Raw genomic sequence first — 25,197 nt, 5'->3', positions numbered from 1 at the left:
GAGTATGATTAACAGCTTAGACTCCATGTGATAGCTGCTGTAGATTCCCTGCATCTCCAAGTCATAACCTATGAACTAGGACTAGAGACACACCCCCTTCAGAGTCACACCTCCTATACAACATGGTGAAAACTCCCGGGAGACCCAGAGTAAGTGACCTGTGCATACAGATAAAACCATCTTCCCTTACTTGCCCTGGGCTGCACTGAGCATGAAGAACAGAATCTGGCTTTGGATGGAATCATTGTGCCCCAGAGATAGGACTAGTTAGTGCTCAGGACACTGGATTGGGGTCAGGAGAATTGGACTGTGACTACAACCCTCTAACATTGAGTAAATGTTTGGAGCTCCCTGGACTGCCATTGCCCACAAAGTGAGAACTGGAATACAAAGTTCTGAGTCCTCTCCTAGCCCTAAAGTTTACCACTAAGCAATTTACAAACCAGACATTGTATCTGTGGCTGACTACAAACCAGGTCTAAGAACACTCTACTCAACAATATTTTATGTAAAGTATTGAAGGGAGAAGTTTGGCAGCTGTATCAGTCTCAAATCCCCACATAATCTGCAGGTTGCATTTAATACTAGACTCATGAATGCTGTGCATGCATGCATGCTAAGTCGCTTCAGTTGCGTCCAACTCTTTTTGACTCTATGGACTGTAGCCCACCAGGTTCCTCTGTCTATAGGATTCCCCAGGCAAGAATAGTGCTGTGGGTTGCCATGCCATCCTCCAGAGGATCTTCCCAACCAGGAATTGAACTCACATCTCTTACATCTCTTGCATTGTCAGGCAGATTCTTTACCACCAGCGCCACCTGGGAAGCCCCTCATGAATGCTGGGTGCTGTTTATTCCATTACTTTATTTTAGCTTGTACTAATACTCAATTTTTTTATGACTTTCTAGAAACAAGCTTTTTTAAGTTATAGAATTTAGGACACAGCTTTGTCCTAAACTGTTTCGTTAAACACAGATGAATTTTTGTACTTACAGTTTTAAATGTTCAGAATACGTAAGTAGTCCTGGAGGGGCCTCAGGGGGAATTTACTAAGAGGCAATTAATGAATATTCACAGGACTTAGAAATGTGTTAACCGTGGAGATGAGCATCAGTGCATTATTTGCTTTAGCGGTGTAAACTTGACTATGGTTCAAATACAAACCCATATTCCAAGTTCTTAGGGAGAAGTTACTAGTCCTCACAAATGGGTAACCCTCAGCCTTAAAGAGATGCTCTGAAGGTTACAGATCTACAAGTGGTCTGATTTGGACCTACTGATATTTTTCTTGAGGCTGCTGTTTCACACTGCAAGTTCCAGAAAGGATTTCAGATATTTTGCAGGAAACAGTTATAAAATATTTATTAGCTGAATCTGGACTTTAAAAAAAAAAAGTCTTCATTTTCCCCAGTAATGGAGACTTTTCCCGTCTAGTTAAAGAAAAGATAAAAGGCACCTCCTGCAGGAGTGTAGCCAAGGTGATAATTTATACAAGATGCCTTTGAACAATTTCCACATTTTATCACCACCCTAATTTATGCTATCAAATAGCCGAGTTTATTTAGTAAAATGGTTATGTTTTTTCCTAAAGTATTTAAAGAGAAGAAATTTTTGTACCTTCCTGAGTAAAAGATTTTATAGGGTCAACCCTAAGGCCTAACTGAAGAATGAAACTATTCTCAGCACATAAATTCTCCTTCACGTAACAAATGTCCTGCAGGAGCGCTTTTAAGGGCTGAAGCTACTGATTTCTATAAAATAGGCTGTAGGACCATAAATAGCCAGGAAGGTATAATTTTTAATTAAAGCAAATTGTTTTATAAAGTTTAAAAAATCACAAGTCCAAGTTTATTTCTCGTCCTGCATAATTTATTTCATGTATAGGGAAAAAATAAAAACAGAATGTATATTAAAAAGTAGTAACAGTACATCAAAATCAGGGGTCTTAAAGAAATATTTTGCACTTTTTCTCATGGGATTTTTCCTCTATTAATATATGAAAACATATTACCCCTTCCCCAAGTCCTCAGCACCAATGCACCCTCCTGATCTTATAGATAACTTGGGCTCTTTCTTTTTTTAATTAAGGAAAACAATACGTAAGTTAGAAATCTTCAAAGCTTACCACATTCTCTCTTTTCCATAAAAGTGCCTTTCGCATTTATCAGTGGAAAATGTTAAAGTATTTAATATTGATTCACAGATATTTAATATTGAGTCACAGATATTTAGCATTCAAAAATAAGCACTGAAGAGTTTGTCTGTCATAAGCAGGAGAATTCATTTTAATGAGAAAAAAAGTGAAACTATTCATTTCACCAACAGGGAAGCTATATATAAGCTCAGTAGGGTTTTTCCTATATTAAGGTATTATTTAACCAGTTGGAGTAAAATAAAAATTTGAAAGTTTAACAACCTTTTAAAAAGTGTTAAGATATAATTCATTATTTTTTGCATATCTATTAAAAACTTTAAAAGGTGTAGAATCAGGAAATAAACACTAGCCAGCACCATGACTGCAATGGCTTATACCCCTTCAACAGTGAAAGGAAAGAAAAATTTCTATTGAACCTAGCATTTTGACCTCATAATACCAAACAAGAGACTTAGTGGTTTATTTTGACCAATGCCCCTGATTTTTTTTTTTAACTGATCCAAAAAAAAACCAAAAACCCACCTTTTAATTGTGCCATCTTACCTAAAATTCTTTTTGAAGCCTTGCAATATTGGTTGGCCAAAAATTCATTTGGGTTTCTCCATTACATCTTATGGAAAATTATTCTGAACGAACTTTTTGGCCAACCTAGTATGTATCTATCATCTCACTTCCATTTACAGGCTTATGCACTATAAATACTACCCCAAATACATCTTTAAAAATGTTTAAGGCTATCACTTCAAAAAAGAACTGACAGTAATGTACAAAATGATAAATATAACTAACAGTGCTCTATGTTATATAAGAAAGTTAATTCTATGTGTTCTCATCACGAGGAAAAAACTGTTTTTCTTTAATTTATGCCTATATGAGATGATGTATGCTCACTAAACTTATTATGATAATTGTTTCATGATGTATGTGAGTTAAATCATTATGTGGTACACCTTAAACTTGAGCAGTGCTGTATGTCAATGACATCTCAATAAATGTAGAAAGGAAAAAAAAAAGACAGTGTTAAAGCCATGTGACCTCACAATGTCAACAGCAGTGAGGTCTTTGCTAGAGGCATCCTACAGGAGAGCCTGGAATTAGTCCTGGCAGTATAGTCACATGGTTTCCCAGGCGGCTCAGTCAGTAAATAATCTGCCTGCAACGAGGGAGGCCTGGGTTGGATCTCTGGGTTGGGAAGATCCCCTGGAGGAGGGCATGGCAACCTACTCCAGTATTCCTGCCTGGAGAATCGAAATGGACAGAGGAGCCTGGCAGGCTACAGTCCATGGGGTCGCAAAGAGTTGGACACGACTGAATGACTAAGCAGAGCACAGTATAGTCTCAAGTCTCAGTACTGCCTTCCTGGAGTTTCAGTGAGTTTCAATAAATTCATTCTCTGCTTAAAAAAAAAAAAAAAAAATAATAACTGAAAGCCATGCAAGGTTCTTAAATAGATAAATATTCTGCTATCAGAAAAGTCACAAGAAGATTTCATCAAAGTATTTGTCAAGGTCGAAAAAGGAGTCATCCCAGGGGCTCCCAGTCACCTCACCAATAAGCACCTCAGTTACTGATTTATTCAGCTTTCAGAAACTCCTCTGAAAAGCAATGTTAACTAGGAGCTAATGCAATGATGTAACAAAAGCCAAGCAAAGTTTTTCTCCACATGGAAAGAGACATCTAAAACAATAGAATAATCTCAGTACAGCAGACGTATGGTAGGAACACCCGGAAATCTTCCTACAGAGTAAAGGATTTCAGACAGAAGCTGCATTATTAGTCAGTCTTATTGATCTGCCTGCGCTAAACTAGAGGGTATTCTACTCTCATACATTTAAGTCCCAGAAATGACAACCCACTCCAGTGTTCTTGCCTGGAGAATCCCAGGGATGGGAGAGCCTGGTGGGCTGCTGTCTATGGGGTCGCACAGAGTTGGATACGACTGAAGCAACTTAGGAGCAGCAGCAGCAGCATTCAGTCAGTTCAGTCACTCAGTCGTGTCCGGCACTGTGACCCCATGGAACTGCAGCACGCCAGGCTTCCCTATCTATCACCAACTCCCGGAGCCTACTCAAACTCATGTCCATCAGGTCGGTGATGCCCAGTCCTCATAGTACATGGTGTTTAAAAGAACCACTGCATTACCAAAGGGGGAGGGATAAATTAGTGATTAGCAGATACAAACTACTATATATAAAGCAGATAAACCACAGCGTCCTACTGTATAGCACAGGGAACTATATTCAATATCTTATAATAAACCACAATGGAAAATAATCTGAAAAAGAAAAAAAATAAATAAAAGAGCCATTGCACATGAAGATGAAATCAAGTCTTTCTGCAGGCACATAAGTTTATACTGAGAAAAGGTCTCTGTCTATACTTACCTTGCTCAGCCAATCATCTGAAAGAACTAAAAGTCTGGACTTCTACGTGATTGTTTTCTCTCTACAATTTTAAGTGTAATTGTTCCTAAAATAAGATAATTGAGGGTTTCGACCTCATATAGCCACAGCCTATCAATACCAAGTTTTTAAGAAGTATTAAAATAATGTCTGGAATAAGGTGATAAAAATGCCTCAAATACTTTTTAAAAACAAAATGCTTTTCAAAACATTTAAGTCAAAGTCTTACGCAGAGAGGGCATCTGGAGAACGTTAGTCTATTATTACTATCAACAGTTATAAAATATTTTAGAAAATGTCACACCAACTCTATTGGAATAGAATCATATCAATAAATTCAAAAACTCTTGGCACACAGACTAAGGAGATCTGCTTTTTGATAAAGAGTAATAGAGTGGAATTCATTACTGTAGCTCTCCCACTTAGTACAAACACCATAAAACACGACACAGAAAAAATAAACAAGTGTGTGGCTGTCAGTAGAGCCAAGACAAATTTGGAAACTAAAGAACATCAGCTGTCTTGGCAGTGGGGAGTAGTTTCAAATTCTAGTTGAAAATCTGAGTGAACAAGAGTCTCTGTCATATTTCGAAGACAGATCAATACATAGTTGTGACATTGCTAAGCAAATTCTAAACCAAGAGCAGATGCAGACAGTATTTTGACTTGGGATATTAAAGATCCTGGCTCTGGAGGCACAGGTTTCTACAAAGCCCCTCCAGAGGCAGCATGCACTGTACACCCTGAGAACTTCTGTTTTCACCCCAGCATTTCACATCAACATTCAGCTTAGAAATGAGTAAGCCACAATGATGCACCCAAAATAAGTTATATTCATGCCTCAGTGATATTAACAAATTTAAACTTTATAAAAAATGATTTCAAAATCACATAAGTAAATTTAACTATTTACTTTGTAGTGGAAAATTCACCATAAAAATCAAATGTATTTATCACAGCCAGAATGTTTTTAACTAAGACTCACCTATTACGCCCGGAGTCTCGGAAGCCTTTGGCAAAGGGATTCCTATCTATCTTCAGGCGAGTAATCTGCAGAGTAGAAACAAAAAAATCACATCAAATCTTAAGATAAAAGCCAAGGGAGGTTATAAAAAATGGTAGTGATGGAAGAACTATAAGAAACTCCAGAATCAACTGTCAGAGGATTCTGTGTTCTTCTCCCCTGTTTCTCGGGTATTTTATTATCTTAGCAGCAAAGCTACAAGAATATTTCAGAAGTCATCTAGACATTCATTTGCTATGAAAAGAACATTTCCCTACTTCTATCCAAGCACTGTAATAAAGTTTGCTTTGCTATTAATATCCCTAGAGAAGGGGATTCTGAATCGTCTGTTGATAATTGCCCTTCATTTGACAATCTCTTTAAAATTCTTCCCTTTCTTAACTCTGTGAAATGTGTCTGCTTCTTTTGCAGTAGTGGTGATGGAGAACAGCTAATATCCAACTTCTATTTAAGTAGAAGTATACTTAAATGTTGTTAATGTTCTTCAGAAATAGGCAATATATACTCCTTGAACGTTCCTGCCTTCCGTTTTTCTTTGTCTCTCCTCAAATCATCTTTACAGGTCTCATCTCTGCTTTCATCTGTGGAGTCGTGACCTGGTCAGAGCACTACAGTGAATGTCTAACCAAAGGTAACCATGACTTGAAGGTTTTAATAAGATTCAATCTTATACACATAGGAGAAATAAATAATAGCTTCATTTTAACTACAGCTGTAATTTGTTGACTTATAACTAGATTTTTATTCAGGAAGATCCCAGGATATGAGGGAAAATTTTTTATAAGTGGTCTAATCATCTCCATTATAAACAATTTTTTTTAGTTATACCATCTTGGAATTGACACTAATAAACAACATCCCATCTGTTTCTGACCATATCTCCATCTTGCCCAGAGAAGTTTATAGCCTATTTTCTAAGAAGCACATCATGCTTTGTTTTCTGTGTTCCTTGGTTTAGTAGAATCTACTAAGTTCTAATTGTGACATTTTGGTCAAGGACAAATGAACACTGCTGAATGACACTAAGGCAAAGAAAGGCATCTCTGGAGAGTCACCTGAAGTCCCCCTATATCATGTTGTGTGCACTTTCAGCCATCTGCCAATCAGCTTTGCAACACCTAAGGGAGGTGTATTCCATATGCTACTATCTTAGTTTGTGGATGCTGCTGCTCAGTTGCTTCCGTCGTGTCTGACTCTGTGCAGCCCCATGGACAGCAGCTCACCAGGCTCCTCCATCCACAAGATTCTCTAGGCAAGAATACTGGAGTGGGTTGCCATTTCCTTCTCCAAGTTTGTGGACAAAACTACATTATAACAAGATAATGTAAGAGTCTGCTAAGTAATTCACTATGTCTATCACTCTGCCATTGAAAGAATTCTTTATAATTCATTATAGCTCAATTATCTGTTCATTTAAATAATGCTTAAAGAAGACTTAATAACTTAAACATTCGTTTAAAACAGTATTTTAACACAGTGGGAAAGGGGAGGGTGGAATAAATTGGGATAGGAATATTGACATATATAAACTACCATGAGTAAAATAGATAGCTAATGGGAAGCTGCCGTATAGCACAGGAAGTTGACCTTGGGGTTCTGTGATGACCTAGAGGGGTGGGATGTTGGGGTGGGGTGGGAAGGAGGTTCAAGACAGAGGGGATATACACATATACATATGAGTGATTCATATTGTTGTACAGCAGAAACTAATACAACCCTGTAAAGCAATTACACTCCAATAAAAAAAAATTAAAAATAAAAAAAATAAAGTACAGGGGAAGAAGTTTAAAAAAATATTTCTGAGCTATAAGTAAATGGAAAAACAAAGCAAAAAATAGTATTTTAAAAAAGAGTTTACAGCTATTACAAAGAATGCATTTGAATCAGTTCTAATGAAGTGGATGAAACTGGAGCCTATCATACAGAGTGAAGTAAGTTAGAAAGAAAAACACCAATACAGTATATTAACGCATATTATGGAATTTAGAAAGATGGTAACAATGACCCTATATGCAAGACAGCAAAAGAGACACAGATGTAAAGAACAAACTTTTGGACTCTGTGGGAGAAGGCGAGGGTGGGATGATTTGAGAGAAGAGCATTGAAACATGTATATTATCATATGTTAAACAGATCGACAGTCCAGGTTCAATGCATGAGACAGGGTGCTCAGGGCTGGTGCACTGGGATGACCCTGAGGGATGGGATGGGGAGGGAGGTGGGAGGGGGGTTCAGGATGGGGAACACATGAACACCCATGGCTGATTCAGGTATGGCAAAAACCACCACAATATTGTCAAGTAATTAGCTTCCAATTAAAATAAATAAATAAATTTTTAAATAAAAAAAATAAAAAGGAGTTCAGATTTATATCATGGTGCTTGTTTAAATACATTGCAATCACCAGCATCATTATACTGATATCACATCTATTATGTGCATACCATGTATGCTATAATATGAGTTTTGCACATATTATTTCATTTAATTCTCATAGCAACTTAGATGTAGTTATTATCCCAGTTTTATGTTTTCTTTTATACTGGCTTAAGTTTTTTATGATTATAAGGTTACTCGGCTATAGGACTGGACTGGGACCCCAAGTTTCAGAGCTTATGCTGGTAACCACCAGGCATGGAAGCCTATCAATTTCCCATAAGTTCTTCAAAACACAGCTGGGAAGTTAACAAAAAAAAGAATAACTACATTTTTCATGATCAATTTCCTTTCTTCCAACTATTCCATCCTCTTAACTGATTTATCAGCATTTGTGAATTGGTGTTAGTCGCCAATATGTATCAAAAACCCACTGTATTTTGTTTATTGTATAACAGAGGCTTGGAGAAAATACATGTTTAAAATAACATTTAATACACAGTTAATTGGATGCGTAATTCAGAGAGAGACAGAGAAGAAAGATTAACAGGGTTGTTTAAAAGGTACCAAAGGTACAAAATGCCTCTTTTCTCCTTACACATTGTATTTTTCCTGAAAAAAAATCATTTTCTATGACTGATATATTTTAAGAATATATTCCTGGGACTTCCTGGTGGTCCAGTTGTTAACACTTTGCCTTCTAATGAGGGGGCTTCTGGTTCCATCCCTGGTTGAAGAGGTAAGATCCCACATGCCTCACAGCCAAAAACACAAAACATAAAACAGAAGAAATATTGTAACAAAGCCAATAAAGATGAAAAGGGAGCGTGCATGTTTCACTTCAGTTGTGTCCGATTCTGTGTGACCCTATGAACTCTAGACTGCCATGGACTCCTTGTCTATGGGATTCTCCAGGCAAGAATACTGGAGTGGATTGCCATGCCCTCCTCCAGGTAATCTTCATGACCCAGGGATTGAACCCACATCTCTTACATTTCCTGTATTGGCAGGTGGGTTCTTTATCACTAGGGCCACCTGAGAAGCCCTAAGGGGCTATACCTTAAAAAAAAAAAAAAATCTTAATTATCTCCAGCCCTTTTAAAGGTTAATTTCATGTTCCCTCCTAAAAGCCTACATAAAAAGTGTGACAATGTGAGTGTGAGAGGACAAGACAGCTTGGGTGGTGTCACCCATGGATGAGAGCAGAAGAGCTTCTCAGCCCTAAGGGAGAACTCATAGGGCAGGGTTCAAATCTCCTAAGAAGATTTAAAACAACAAAAAAACCAAAACAGAGACCTTAAAGCCTTAGATTGTTGACTGAGATGTATATAAATGTCAAGAGAAGTGAAAATCTAAAATAATGCTGCTGACCTTTGAAAATTAAAAAAAAAAAATCTACCACAGACCACATTGTTCCACTATATTGCTATTTCTTATGAAAACTGGCCAGAAAATTGCATGGGTCAAATAATTGCCTCCATTCAATTTTCCACCTGCTTGATACAGCCTTAAATAATGACATATATTAATGCTCACTTATAGAGAAAAGAAATATTTCACTTCTCAAATTATTTCTAATTTAATGAAAGGATTACTCCACAATTGCTCATCTCTCAGACAGTAAGGGTATGTATAACTCTCTATCACAATTAAAGAAATAGCACTTTTGTACATATAAGAAGGATAAATGATTCTGAAATACTTCCCCTAACACATGGATGGCAGCTTTAAAATAAAGTGAGCTGACAAATCTCATGTCCTGTGATACAACTCACTTTCATATTCTACGGGTCTATTTCCTAGTCAGTAAACATGCTTTCTAATTTTAATTATGACATCAGGATTCAATGTCTCAAAATGGAAAGTAAACCTACACTGCCAGTCATGCTGGTCTGAAGAAATCTTCACTAGAGTAGCTTTACAAGGGCATCTTGGATAAATAATTATTACTACATATGCAGGCATGCTAAGTCACTTCAGTCATGTCTGACTCTTTGCAATCCTATGGACCATAGCCCACCAGGCTTCTCTGTCCATGGGATTCTCCAGGCAAGAATACTGGAGTGGGTTGCAATACCCTCCTCCAGAGGATTTTCCCGACTGAGCAATCAAACCCCTTTTGTTATGTCTCCTGTGTTGACAGCTGGGGGTATATGTGTGTGTGTGTGTGTATATATATATATATATATGTATATGTGTATATATATATGTATATGTGTATATATATATATGTATATGTGTATATATATATATGTATATGTGTATATATATATATATACACACACACACACACACACATTCTGGATGTCATACATGGCAAGCACTTTATGACCATTCTTAACTTTTAGATAGAGTGAAAAAGAGAGCTAGCTTTTAATCTGCATATGAAATTAAAAGTCTAGAAAGATTCCAATTCTGAAAACAATACCTGCTGGTTCTGATAGGCGGTGACAGTGGTGAAAACAGTTTCTGGAAAGGAAAATGCCTTCACTCCCTCTCCAGATGGAACAGGCTTGATAGGAGAAAGATCATCCCCACAGTCTTTACGGATGATGTGGACTCGCGGTTGGTATTTGTGCATAGAATGAAGTATAATCTATATCAAGGAAAGAGAAGGCAAATTTGTCAGCAACTTCTACCCAACCTCAACCCCTGACTAAATACTGAATGTGTAAAACAAATCCCAGTTAGAAATAAAGATACCCAAGGCTGTGAAAGTCCCAATTTAATAAAGTGTATGAAAACTGGAGTGAGACAATTAGGAAGCTGTTTGGAAAGTGTGCATACAAAAAGAAAAAAAGGCAAGTAATTATTTTGGTTGAAGCCCTGTGTGCAACCATATGAATGTAGCATCACATTTTCTGTTTCTGAAAACACAAGAATAAATTCATCAGCATTTTTATTTATAATGAACCTAATGGAACACAGAGTCCAAAACAATAAAACTAAAAATGAGATTGAAATGATTATTTTAATTCCACCACACCCATCCCCTAAAAATAAGTATTTGCACACCAAGATTTTCTTCAGAGAACATTTTTCCTCTGTTGGTAACTACAACATGTCTACTCAAGGGCAAAGGGATTTTAAGGATACCCCAGGGTCTGCCTTATGTGTGGTTCACAAAGTCTCTGGTTTGCCTGGAAAACCCAGCATTCGTGCTTCCATCACAACAAGGCTTCCAAAACCCAGATGTCCGGGGATGAAAAAGCTCTCAGACTCAGCTCGGGGAATCTGATGATATGGTTCAACTGCCTTCTGCCCAATGATTCCACTTCTGAGAATTTATCCTAAGGAAATATTCCAAATCCCAAAAAGTGTTTCATGTACAAAGATGTGCAATGCACCATTTACAACAGTGGAAAAACTATAAACCACATGAATAGATTGATTAGGTAAATGAAAATCCACACAATGGTTACAGCATTATTCAGCCATTACTAACGCTTTTAGAACATTTTTAGTGACATAATGAAACACTTCTTTTTAAACCCTAAATTAGAATAAAGGATCCGAGTTGTTTTTAAACTTACCATAACTACATAAAAATAGACAGTAAAAGGACCCATACAAAGATATGAACAGTGGTCATCTCTAGATGATGGAATTGTGGATGAATGTTTTCTTCTTCATTTGTTTTACACTTTCAAGGTAGAGGAGGTAGGTAAAGAAATAGCTTCATCCAATGAGATTTTCTATGTGCTGCTGGAAATCCAAATTCATTATTCACTAATGAGTTTAATTAACAAATCTATATCTTTCCTGAGCTATACAACTTGAATCCAAGCTTTGAAGTGTTAGAAGTTTGGAGAAATGCTTAAACAAAAATCTGAGGGAAAAAAAAAAACAACAACAACAACAGTGGTTGGTTTACCTGCCTCATGCTTTTCAGGACATGCACAGTTTAATAAACCAAATTCAGAATCACTGGTCAACCTAAACATCTCTCTACTTATAGAGTGTGTTTGCTGCCCCAAAAGAATGTGTTTATCTTCCATTATTAACCAACAGTTGTGAGGTTTGTCTAATCCTAAACTTTTCTATCAGTGGAGGAAATGCCTAGAGAGGAAATCTAATGATGATACTCACCACACATGCCTGATGGAGGGATAGCATGAGTCTGAATAAAGGACAAGAGGAGACAATAGCCCTCATTGTCATCTGGGGGGACACAACACAAATCAGCAAGCTCGGGAAAAGTTTTTTTTCCAGATATATAAAAGGACAGAATTTCAACTTATTAATGACTCACAAAGTCAATTTAAAGGGTTACAACTGTAAATCTTAAGATAAGTAAAATTAGCAAATAAAGTAGAAAAATAAAACGTGCTGTATTTAGTAAGGATAAGTTCTGTTTTGCAAAACACTGCCTGTTGGGATGTGTGTATATACACTAAATTAAACATAAAATGTATGTCTGGCTGTAATCAGATTAAAAGTCTGAAAAAGCAAGATTTAATTCTAATGATTCATAAATTCCAGAGCTGGAGAAAAACTGGAAAAAGTCACTTTACATTAAACAAAAATAAAAGGCATGGTCAGTTTCAAAAGATAAGAGTTAACTGACTTGAAGTGAAGGAAATAAAAAGTCATTTAGGTTTCTGTTTACTAGTCAATGAAAAGTAAATTGTTGTTTTATGAAATCTTTTTTCTGCAAGCAGATTTCTCCTTACAGCTCTATATATTTGAATAGTATTATTTGTTTATGCTGCTGCTGCTACTAAGTTGCTTCAGTCGTGTCCGACTCTGTGCGACCCCAGAGACGGAAGCCCACCAGGCTCCCCCATCCTTGGGATTCTCCAGGCAAGAACACTGGAGTGGGTTGCCATTTCCTTCTCCAATGCATGAAAGTGAAAAGTGAAAGTGAAGTCGCTCAGTCGTGTTCGACTCTTAGCGACCCCATGGACTACAGCCTACCAGGCTCCTCCATCCATGGGATTTTCCAGGCAAGAGTGCTGGAGTGGGGTGCCATTGCCTTCTCCGATTATTTGTTTATATCCTTATGCAATCTCCAAAATGATTTAAGGTGGGATATACTGGGAGTAGGGTACAGAAATAGCTGAGGCATGCCTATGTTTGCACATTAAAGGGTAACTGCCAACAGTAACCTGAATATTATTCAAAAAAATAATTTATTCTCAATTATTACCTATAGGAGTTTAGTATATCCCTACAAATTTTTAGGGAATGCTAAACAAGCCTTAGTTCCTATATATAAAATAGCATTATTTGTTTTTTAACAAACTATCAAAGTTATAATTTCAAATGGTCATGAATAATTTGCTTTTTATTAGAACTAAAGTAGAACTAGGAGAATCACTGCCCTTATGAACAAAAAGACCACAATGATAATATCCATTACTGAAACTCAAATAATTATGATCTGATCTGCATGTTCTATATTCTCTGTTCTGTTTAGATGGAGGATATTTTTTCTTTTGGATGCTATCTATTAGCACAGATAGTAACATAAATCTCTGTCCATACAAACAGGGTGCTTTCCCATGTGTAGGTTAATACACATTTTCCCCATGTTAAAGACATTAGGTTTGACATTGGTGGGATAACTAATATTTTAAAATTTAGCCATTACTAGTCTTCCAATTTCCTTCTCATATATTCTTCACAATTCTGACTCTCATTCAATTTCTTTACTTCTTATGAAGCAGAATAAATTACTTTTTTAAAAAGACACTAGGTTTGAGTCAAAAGAAGTGTTACTACTTAGTTCTGATGCTGCTTATCATATGAGGGCAGAGGGGTGAGAGTCCCTGCGAGGTCCCTGCATCAAGAAAGCGACTGAGTTAGTCCCCTCACAATAGTACTGTTGGCTTCTCAGACCCTGAATCACATCAACAGTAGAATATGACTTCCTAATCTCTAATCTAACCTTATTTAGGGTCATAAAACTGAGCAAAAAAAAAACCTAACAGACACCTTCTTTGCAGAGCCTTCCCAGTCTCTCTTGGCTGGAACAAAATGGCTGCCGTACTGCACTGCTCCGACAGCACGATAATCCGAGTGCTGCTGCTGCTAAGTCGCTTCAGTCGTGTCCGACTCTGTGCGACCCCATAGACGGCAGCCCACCAGGCTCCCCCATCCCTGGGATTCTCCAGGCAAGAACACTGGAGTGGGTTGCCATTTCCTTCTCCAATGCATGAAAGTGAAAAGTGAAAGTGAAGTCGCTCAGTTGTGTCCTACCCTCAGCGACCCCATGGATTGCAGCCTACCAGGCTCCTCTGTCCATGGGATTTTCCAGGCAAGAGTACTGGACTGGGGTGCCATTGCCTTCTCCGAATCTGTGTGTTAGTCTTCTCTTTTGTCTAGGTTAGAAGATCACTGAAGCCAGAGACTATGGCTTTTCATCTCTTACGACATTTTACAAAGTCTTCAAAACTTTTGTTTTTAAATAAATAACAGACAAGAGTACTCTCTCTCCTACCTTCTCCTCTAGTATCAAGCAATACGTGATTTCTACTAATAGCAAAGGCAATTTTCTTGCTTCCAAAATGTATAGGTACGTATTTTTCTCTCTCCATTCCCCCCACACACTACTTTTTTTTTTATTAAAGTATTACATCCTGCCACAACTTTAAAAGAAAAAAATTTTTTGGAAGATGACACACTTCTATAGATATTGCTTGTTTTCTGAGTTTTTATTTTTCTTAATAGTGAAAATTATAATTATTCAGGTATAAACAACTGGGGTTCAACTGGCAATCTATTATTTTGTGCTTTAAACAAATGCTGTGTGATTTAAATCAGTAGACATCTGAGTAAAGCATACTATCCTCTGTAATACAGGTGGGTCTCATCCAATTAGTTGAAAAACTTAAGAAAAAAAAATTGAGGTCCACTGAGGAAAAGGAAATTCTGCTTCCAGACTGCCTCCAGACTCAAGTTGTAATATCAGGTCTTCCCCGGGTCTTTGCCAATCCACCCTGCAAATTTTGGACCTACCAGCCCTACATCTGTGTTAGTCAGTTCCCTAAAATAAATGTCTCTCTCTCATGTGTATGTGTGTGTGTGTGTGTGTATAATATAATCTGTTGGTTCTGTTTTTCTAGAGAATGCTGTTTTAAATAGAATCTAGTGAAATTATGAAGATAAAATCATATAGATAGATAAATTACTACCTCTAATACTGTAGATATATTAGGTATAAAGCCAGTAATTTGATCAGAATTAGAATTATAAAATCACCATATTTATTTAAATTATTTAAAGTCATTTGTATCTTATCTAGGACAGTGTATAGTTTTTGGATCCATTATCTCTTCAAAAGATATGTACTCAAAAATATATATATATATATACACTCAAACTATAGAACTCCAAAAAATAGAGTATATTTAAGCTTTTGAAAATCATCAACATTTAGTGCCATTTATTTTTCAATTTTTTATTCTAAAAAAAAGTAAAGACTCTTCAATGGACACACTGGCAAAATTTCACACTTAGCTCCCTCATTGAGACAGAAGAAACTAATGTCCTTTCACTGAAGTCAAGTGAAAAAGAACTGTTACAACCTATGTACATAAAGAAAAAAACAGAAAGTAATGTACTTTCAGGACATGAAGTTGTATCATTCAGAAGTGAAATGTACTAGGCTTCAAATTACAAAAAGCAACAAATAAAAAGCGCTGGCAGTTTCAGAGAGATAAGTCTTACAAATCTAGATACTGCATCTGTACCACAATGAAATGTGTACTTGAATGTCTTCATTAAGGTCAATTGCTTAAGATATTGTCTAGCAACTTACAAATCACATCCTGTCATCACTGTATTACCATCTTATGACAGTTGGCATTTTTTGTTTTAAAAGATTGGCCCATAAATAAGCTATCTTCATGTCACCCCTTTGAGAAATGAATGAATTGGTATTCCTTTTATGTATGATACACTCTTCAAAAGGCACGTCAATCCTTCTTCAGTCCAAACTCTCTCAAATAACAGAAATCTAACAGAAATGCTAGCACTGAGTGGAAATCAGCACATATCCAGAGTTTCTTATTTATTAAAACATCGATAATAAGGTAGATATCTCACCTACAAACAACACTGTGTGAAAATCATTAAAGTGTTAAAAATGACTATATTATTGAAACTACTGACTTTAGCATATATTTCATATTTCAATTTTAAGATGAAAGGAATTATTATTACAACATATTTTGACACATTAGATGTCATTACAAAACAATTGGAAGCTTGCAGATGGAACACACAGATAACATAAGCCTGGGCCATTATTGACAGGCGATGAGCCTCAGCTGGGAAAAGAAGAGGATCTAGGCAGGACACCATAAATCATTATCCCTGTTCACCCAACTTCAAGAATTCATATTCAAAGTATAATAATTATCACTTTATGAAATTTCAAACAAATGTGCTGGCTAAAATTATCTTCCAACACAAATGCAGTATCCAGTTTTACCTATTAAAAGCTTCATAGAATACTCTGGCCACAGGCATAGCCTCTGATGAAAATGTAACCTTGATGTTGCACAGCTGTGCACACTCTAGTCAACCAGGAGAGGAGCGTCAGGATCTGAGAAAAGTTCATTTCCTTCAGGCAGACACAGTATAGATAATGGTTGTGCCATCCAACGGAGGCAAATTAGGGAGGCCCTCTACTCACGTGGCCTTGGTCGTCCAGCTCGTTGTTGGTGAGCTTCAGCTTGTCGAAACTGATCACTTGTCTCATCCAAGTCTCCCCCGAGGCAGGTGAGTCCGGATGAATGTACACTCGGGGTGGCACAGGGGAGTCAGCATTGCCTGCCACCATCCATTTAGAGCTGTGATAAACATACCTAGAAGGCAAGGACAAGGCTCTGTTTGTGGATTGTTGCTTTCTTGGAATTTCCAACTCTGTAGACTCAGACAAAATGGGCACCCTTTTAAGTCTAAAATTCAAGGATTTGCTCTTTAGATTCAATGTGTATAAAATAAGAATTCAAACACTTTTAAAAAAACTCTCTGAAGCAGTGGTAGCCTGCTGACCACTCAAGGTGATATGTTAAGGATTTAGTGAAAAATATGCACATTATTTCCACCATAAATGCAAGAATTTCAATTTGGATAAATCACACTTATTCATGTTAGACATTCTGTCTGTATTCTGATGTTTTCCATTTTTCTTCTGGATATGCAATTGACATGAAGAAACTATTAAGTTGTCAAGGTCTGCTTTAAGGAAATCTCAAAAATACTTGAGAGTTATATCTTCAACGGTCTATCTTTCTTTATCACTCCCCATTTTAGGGTTATGTTCAAACTGATAAGAGACATGGTAGAAAGTCAAGGGGAAATTGTCAGAATGTACAGCAAATTTATTTTCATAGGGAAAAAAGTCCCATCTACTAGAAACTGAAAATTCAGTTTAATTCTGTTAAAATTCAGTTTAATTTAAAAGTTTGTATAATCATAAAACATAGGCTTTAATCTCTTCTAAGTCTCTTTTTTTTACTATTGTCAGAAAATCTTTAAATTTTTATTCCACTAATTAAAATATACATCAAACTTTTAAAATTATGATTTATCTAAATAATATTACCTTTCTAATTAAGAGACAAAACATCCTATTCTACTTGTTTATGTCTGTCAACTACACTGACTCTATAAAAATAACACACTTAAATAACAATGTTTCAAGTAGTAGATAAGATAATAATGTTTAATCTTATATTCAGACTATCACTTATGGTTAGTTTAAAATAGACTAACTCAAAAACTAGAAACTAGTATATCAATGATTAATTTAGAAAAGGATAGAAAATGAAATTATATATTTGGACGCTTGTCTTCCTTTTGTTTTAAAATATGGCATACAATTTAAAGCAACAATTTATGAATAGTCTCAAAGAATTCTACGAGTATAGTATGAAATTTTCTTTTTAAAATAACATGAAGTATTTTCATAATATCCCTGGTGAGGCCCACTGTTTCAACTATGTTCACATATTTCATTCTGTTTTGAATTCAATATGCCTTCTATTCTCTAATTCCTTTTCTTGGGAAAAAATACATTATCACAAAATTAAGAATAACAATAAAAACAATTTCCCTTAATTGATACAGTGTAATTTCAATAAATAAGCTCTGTGCATGGGCTTTTGTGAATATGAATTTTACATTCTAATAAGTCACAATCACTTTTCATTTGACCAAATACCATTCTTTGATAGCAGAGAAAGAGCCAAAATATTTATTTCTACTATTGCTGAAAAAGTTGGAAAATAAATCTTAGAAATGCAAGAAAAAGCAGCACAATGGATACAGAGCTATTGCCAAAATAAATAGAACAATATGCTCTGTCAAAATTTTGAAAAGTATGCATATTGAACAGTTCAAAAATCCATACCCACTAAGAGAATAAATGCTACATGTTACATATTCTTTGTGAAACATTCTAAATACAAATGCTAAAAACAAATTTTTCTTGAGAAGCAATTTAACTGAAAGCAAATTTATGTTTTAGAATTCGATCTTTTAAAATCTGGCATCTTAGTACTAATACTTGAAATTTTTCTTGTTTTATATGTGACTAATAAGCATCAATTAAATAAAATAAGCCATCCAAAATATATGAGAGAGATTTGGAGGAAGAAATAGAAGACAAACTTAGAAGAGAAAGGAAAGATATCTAAACTCACTAGAATTACACTGTTTTCCTCTGCACAAACCCAAATTAGAATATGGATTTTAAACCAAGTATACTTAAAGATAAACTTAAAGGCACTTCTAGCTTCTATTATGGAGTAGACAATTTTAACAAAACTCCCTAATGAATTATTTAATTAAAATAAATGATACAACTTATACACAAAATGCAAATCATAAAACTGTCCTTTTTACTACCCATATTTTTAGCATTCCATATGTGCCTCTACTAATTAAATCTGTATACTTTTGACACCATAAACCTGTTTCCAAAAAGTGACTCCCTAAATCTTAAAAAGTAATAAAAACCAAATCTGATTTCATTTAAAAACTTACTAAATGTTCTAGGTGTTTATTTAAAAGACAGAAACAAAAGAGACCAAAATTTAAAGCAGGATCTTCCAACTTGCCACTCAGAATTTCCTTTTTTTAAATGTTAGCATTTTCAACTCCCCAGGAAAATAAAAATAATTGTCATTGAAGACTGTTGATTTGTATACGCACAGAAGGAAAAGCAAAGTTTGGTTTGGTACTGAAGAAAGTATCTTTTCCAGCTTTACTGGAATCCAGCTTTACTTGATATCTAGATAAATATATTCTCTCAAAACCCAAATATTATAATAATTTTTAAAAATTCTGTTAACTACCAGCCACAAAAAAACAATAAGATAACAAATTTATTACCAGCTTAAAGATGTCTTGATATCATAATGAATTATGATTTTGTTTTCCTAAATTATAAAAAATCTTAAATAATTTTCTCATATTAAAGAGAAAAAAGCCTGTAAACAGTTATGATTTTATACATAACAAAATAAAGGGAATTTATTTAAAGGTCACAAAATAATCAGGAAGAAATTGAAACAGTTAAACTATTATGTACACGTACAAATTTTACTTCATATTTCCTCTCAAAATTCTAATCAAAATATGATCAACATAAAAGACATACTTAGCTTACCAATGCTAAACTGGCCACTTATTAAAATTCCTCAACACTTAAAGACATTTCTGTATCTATTAAAAACAAAACAAAAAATAAATGTTCACATTTACTGCAAGAGAAGGCACCATCTAGATTACTGCAAGTGACTGGGGTTGTTCTGTGGATCCAATCATTCTACAGGCTTCTGGAAACAAATATCATAGTCAGTACAGATGAAATCCGCTTAGCCTGTGAAATCCTGGGGCTTTCTTATTCTCTGTACCCATCTGATCACTGTACCTGTATCTTTTGTTGTCCACTGGCACAATATCCATGGCAATATAATACTGCTGGTGAGGATCTAACCCTGAGATCTTCACTCTCATTGCTGGAAACATGCGCCTATGTATAAGAGAGGGGAGGAAAGATGGTTTAGGTTTTGTTTTGGGTTATGATTATGCTTGAAGAATGAATAAGCAAAGAAAGCTCTTGAATCTGTATTTTTCATGTGGACAAATTTATAGCATTCACTTTGGCAAATGTAATCCAAAGAATCTGAACACAGGATGTATCAAAACTGAATCATTTAAATGTAATTTGTTATACCTGTACTTGTATTCTATATTTACTGAAATGTCAGTACATCTAAAAGCCAAATACACACACACACACACACACATATATATATTCTGAAGAAATAATGGTACAGAAAGCACTTTATTTTTTAAACAAAAATCAGTAAGCAGGCTGACTTTAACAAAACAAATAATAAATGGTTCCAAATAGTAGAAATAGAAAATTTGATTTTCTCAAAGTGATAAAATATATTATAATGTGAAATTTTAAAAGGGTTATAAAAAAGCACAAGGAGCCAATGTGCCATGCCATAACCAAACAATATGTTCTTTATTGAGACAGGACTTCCTGTCTGCCGCATGGTAAAGGTGAAGTGCAAAAGTTGCTCTAAATTTGAAAGGTATAGTAAAACTTCTTTATTGAAAGCAGAAACTAAACACAATGTATATTTACCAAATCATTCCTTCCCCCACCATGCCCTGAAAATACTTTATTTAACCACACTTACTCACAACTTTGCTAATTAAAACAAATGAAATCCACATTTCTTTTAGCTTCCCAGAGATGCTTATCAAAGGAGATACTAAAGTAAATGCATCTATCTTTTTAAAAAGCACAGTAGCAAGGAATACAACAGCAAATTATTGTGTACATGTGTGTGTGTGTGTGTGTGTGTGTGTGTGTGTGTATGAGCAGTTCCCTCTTTAAGACAAAAACAAAAAACTTTCATCTACTGATTTATGTCTAGGACCCTTCCAGGTAATCTAATTTTTGCTAATTTAACCTTATAACACAAATTTTAGTACTGTTATTTACCAAAAATGTTTTCATAACAATAATGCCATTAAAGACCACTTCCAGAGAAAAGAAAGTCCATTATTCCTAACTAGGCATGAGAACAGTTTAATACACTGGCTGTTTAAGTGTTTTTCTCAGTGCACCTGTAAGATAAAGAGTAAAGGTGTTTAACTACAACCTTTATAAGACAACTGTTGCTTTGTGTTGTTGAAGACTGAATTTGGATCATTAATAAAAGCTCTGTGAAAATGTAGAAGGTAGCATATGGATTCAATAAAATATGTTTTTGTAATTTCTAACTAGTTTGGATACTTTTATGCTATCCAGGTTTTTGCCATGTGTACTCCCTGAAAGAGTTGTGTGTGTGTTAAAAGTTTCTTTTGAGGAAGATAGTAGTCATAGATTTCACTGCACTAAATGAACTGAAAACTTAAAAACGGAAATATTTCTGTGCGCCTTCGAATTAACATGATCTGTGCAACAAATCCATTTATTTTACTAACTGATGGATGTGGAAATTTCACACTTTCAAAAAATAGATAAAACTTACAAATTTTGTTTTGGTATTCCTCAGCAAATTTAGGCTAATTTGTTGGATTTCACTTAGGGGAAAAAACTATAGTAACTGTGAATCTATAAAAAGAATGGTTTTTAAAAATCAGAGCAATTGTTTTTGCAGGGATTAAACATGGTTTACAGATGATTCTAGTAATTTTCATTGTAATCTAATATCAAGATAGCATAACAACACATTCTTATACTTCCAGCGAATCTGTGGATAAAGAAGCAATTGGAAGTTTCGAATCTATAAAAGCACACGACAGTTTGGCTAAAGAGTAAACTGCGTTTTTTGAAAAAGGGGTAGTGGTGGTGGTGGATAATCTGTTCCACAGTTTCAGAAACAACGAAAGTCTAACTAAATACATGAACAGATGCTAAGTCGGATCACGATTCTTTAACACCCCTGCCCACGGAATATCAGCAGTCACCGTCACCGCCTCGGCGGCCACAGTGATTTCTCCGCAGCATCCAACGAGAGGACTCCCCGCGCCGACTGCACTCCAGGTTAGGTAGGCAAAGTCGGTCTCAAAAGTGAACCACTACCGAGGGCCTAGTCTTATCTGTACAAACTGCTAATCAGAGACCCCACCGTGCTGCAGATCCTTTTCCCTCACCCACCAAGGCGTGGAGTGAGGCCAGGGCCCGGGCAGTTCGCGCCAGCTTGCCCTTTACCTGCCCGCCTTGGTGATGATCATCTCCGTGCCGATCTCGTGAAAGCGCTTCCAGAGCTCAGCTCCTTGCAGATCCACCCGCGGGGACTGCGGCGAGGGCAGCGGGGTCCCGGGCCGGGCCAGGGTGGGCGCCGGGGACCCCTTCGGGGAGCCTCCTGGGGATGCCAGCGGGGAAGCGCCCTGCAGGAAGCCATCCTCACAGCCGCCTGGGCAGCAAAGGGTAGAGAGAGGGTACTGGTGAGGGCTGGAGATGGGAAGCCTAGTGGAGAGATAAACCCCCCGAGGGCGGCTGGGGAGAGAAAAGGGCCGCGGGAGAAACGGAAGTTTTCCTGCCATCCGGCCCTTGTAACAGGCCCACGGGTGGGTAAATACCTGCTCCGTCCGCCGAAGGGACGGGCACTCGACACTCAAGTAGGGCCCTCTTGGCCCCCAAGTCTCAAGTCCTGAAGAGGCGTGCGGCCCAAGTCCACCCCACCCTCCCTGCTTCCGCCCGGTCAAGGCCCCAAAATAAGTTTTGTGCCGCAGCCGGAGTCTGGGATCCGTGCCGGATACACCCGAGCCATGGAGAGCACAGAGCAAAAGCGCCTGGCGCTCGGGTTCCAAGTCTCATATGCTTGGGCCTCGCTTCCCAATCGGCGTCCTTGCTTAGGGCCCGGCCGGAGGTATCCTCTAGAAATCTCTCCAGACACCGCTCTCGCCAAACTCCCCGGCCGTCCAGAGCGTCTTAGCAAAGCAGCACAGGGAATAGAAGAGCGCGAAAAACAAGCCCAAGATCGCCGTCGGCCTTGGCAGCGGGAACCAAGGGTGGGGGGAGGCAAGGGAACAGCTCAGCTAGCCCTTGGGAAACCACGTTTGCAAATACACCGCCCTCTTCCTGGTTTGCCCAAATGGTTTAGGCATTTGTTTCGGTTTCGGGGGGGGGGGGGGGGTACGCCGTCGCTCACCCCACTCTCTAGCTTTGTAAAGTTAGGAAATAAAAAAGAGCACCCAGGGGCTAGAAGCCCAAGGGAGGCAAATGCGGAAAGCACAGATCTGCACCGCTGAGCGCCACAAATTGCAGCTGCTACGGGTGAGCTTCGCCTAGTGGGCGGCGGCCGCCTGAGAAGCCAGACCTGAAGCGGCATTTTAACCGTCTGGACGGTGACCCGAGTTGCGCGGAGGAGCGGCCAGTGCAGCGGGAGCTTTGAGCCCTGACACCCACCGCTAGTGCGCCTGTGGCTGAGCTGCCCTGGGTGCGTAGGGACACCGCGCGCTCGCACGCCCACAACTCGCGGCGTTCAGGTTCTCCGCGGCGGTACGGGCCCGCGGGACCGGGAGGGGACGTGCAGGGAAGAAGTTTAGGCGGGAGGGGCCGACTCACCCGCGGTTCCGCGGGAGCCGCAGCTCCGCTCCAGGTCTGCGCAACTCCGGGTGGGCCCGGAAGCCGCCCCAGCCAGCGGCGGGAGCGCAGAGCCTTCATCTCCCTCGGAGGAGCCCTTTTCGCCGGCGCCTCCGCCGCGGCTGCAGCCTCCGTCATCTAAGGCCCCGGCCGCCTCCTCCGCGCCCAGCTTTCGCCTCTTCTTCTGAAGCTGTTGCTGCTTCTCGGCGCCGATCAGTGCCTCCACCGAAAAGGCGTGCGCCTTAAGGCTTAGCATGCTGCACGGCGAGCCCCTCCGTTTCTCGGCCATCCCCGCCGCCCGGCGCCCTCCCCTCGCTCATATACACGCGCGCGGGCACACGCACACACTCGTTCTCCTTCCCCCACCAAAATCTGAACGACTCTCGGGGCCTCCCGCAGGCCCAGATCAGCGCCCTTCCCCGCTGCGGGCAAAGACAAATTTGGCGTTTCCTCTCTCGCGACTGTGTTGGGATCCGAGGAACCAGCGACGCGCCCGCCAAGTTTCCTTCCCTCGGTCTCTCGCGCGCGCTCTCTCACTGATGGACTCCTTCGCTCCCACCCCCTCCACCTCCTCCTGCTGCTCCAAGATCTGCCTCGACTGATGCGCCAGCGAGAACTAACATGGGTAAAAAACACTCTGCGGACACAAATTAGGGATTGTAATTGAAATTTGTTGCCTTGATCTGTCAGCACTTCCAGGCAGGAGAGCGGTGGGAAGAACTTGCTCATTAGTGTCAATAAAGGGGCGGGGGCGGAGTCCGGGGTCCTGTCAATCACTGAGACGCCCAGCCAATCAGAAGGCGCCGACTCCGCTCAGCCCGCGCCCACTTCCTTACAAGGTTGCAAAAAACCTAGAGTGGAAAGCGCCGCCATCTGGCTTGGAAGCGCCAACCCCGGCGCTGAACTGGGTCAGTCTCCCTGCCTCCCACAGCCCAGTCCAGCCCAGGAGTCTCCAGCTTTCCCCACCGGGACCTGGAAAGGCTGAGGTTCCTGGCTTTGAACCGAAGTGATCACCACATTAGAATACCAAGAATCTTTCAGTAAACCTAAAGTTCCAGTCCCTTTCCCGTATCGCTTAATATTGCCACAACTAAGAACATTTTGAATGGAGAGAATTCACAGCCTCCAGGCCCATCTTTTCTGCTCTACACATTCCTGCCTTTAGTAACACCCATTCTGCACCGGGAGTGGCATAGACGTATTTATTTTTTTTACTCTGTGAATTTTTCTTGGGGAGGGCGGGAGAATTCAAGGTATGTTTAAATCCTTTATATTTAGGAAAGCAAAATTCTATCCTATTTTAGTTCAGTTCTTTCTATGAACTAGTCAGAAAAAGCACGCTCTTTCCGGAGCCTCCCATTTCTTTCATACCGTGATAGTTAATTTAAACCTAGGATTTTAATTTTTTAACAATAGGATGTAGCTTTAAGACGCCTAAACAGTTTGCAAAGTGAAATATGTTTTAAGATGCAGTAAGATTTCCATTGCAGTTTTAAAAATGTCTCTGTGATTTAACGTAGCTTAATATTTTCCCTGTTTTTGACAATTTGCTACTTCTTTTCTCAGACTTTTATTAGAATCAACATGTTTCTTTTTAAATTGAATAACACTAAGCGTATCTGCACAGTTTGTTTTGTACTTTCTACTCGATTTTTGCCCTGGATTAACT

At 38.3% G+C, this 25,197-nt stretch overlaps 1 protein-coding gene across 1 annotated transcript in view; it reads right to left on the bottom strand.

Moving 5' to 3' along the window:
- TBX18 (T-box transcription factor 18) overlaps positions 1–24,325 on the bottom strand; it is a 30,098-nt gene extending 5,773 nt beyond the window's left edge. Inside the window, exons 1-6 of the mRNA XM_055535568.1 lie at positions 23,511–24,325; positions 22,152–22,356; positions 19,845–19,946; positions 16,599–16,770; positions 10,386–10,553; positions 5,543–5,607 (exon numbers count right to left, since the gene is read on the bottom strand). Coding sequence (XP_055391543.1) covers positions 5,543–5,607; positions 10,386–10,553; positions 16,599–16,770; positions 19,845–19,946; positions 22,152–22,356; positions 23,511–23,817 — 1,019 coding nt within the window. The 5' untranslated portion in view covers positions 23,818–24,325. The remainder of the gene's footprint in view (positions 1–5,542; positions 5,608–10,385; positions 10,554–16,598; positions 16,771–19,844; positions 19,947–22,151; positions 22,357–23,510) is intronic.
- Between the last annotated feature and the right edge of the window lie 872 nt (positions 24,326–25,197).

Source organism: Bubalus kerabau, chromosome 9, assembly GCF_029407905.1.
Source record: "Bubalus kerabau isolate K-KA32 ecotype Philippines breed swamp buffalo chromosome 9, PCC_UOA_SB_1v2, whole genome shotgun sequence".
In the NCBI taxonomy this organism is placed as follows: Eukaryota; Metazoa; Chordata; class Mammalia; order Artiodactyla; family Bovidae; genus Bubalus; species Bubalus kerabau.
Note: the sequence above shows the minus strand (reverse complement) of the source record. Positions and strands in the feature narration are given on the sequence as shown.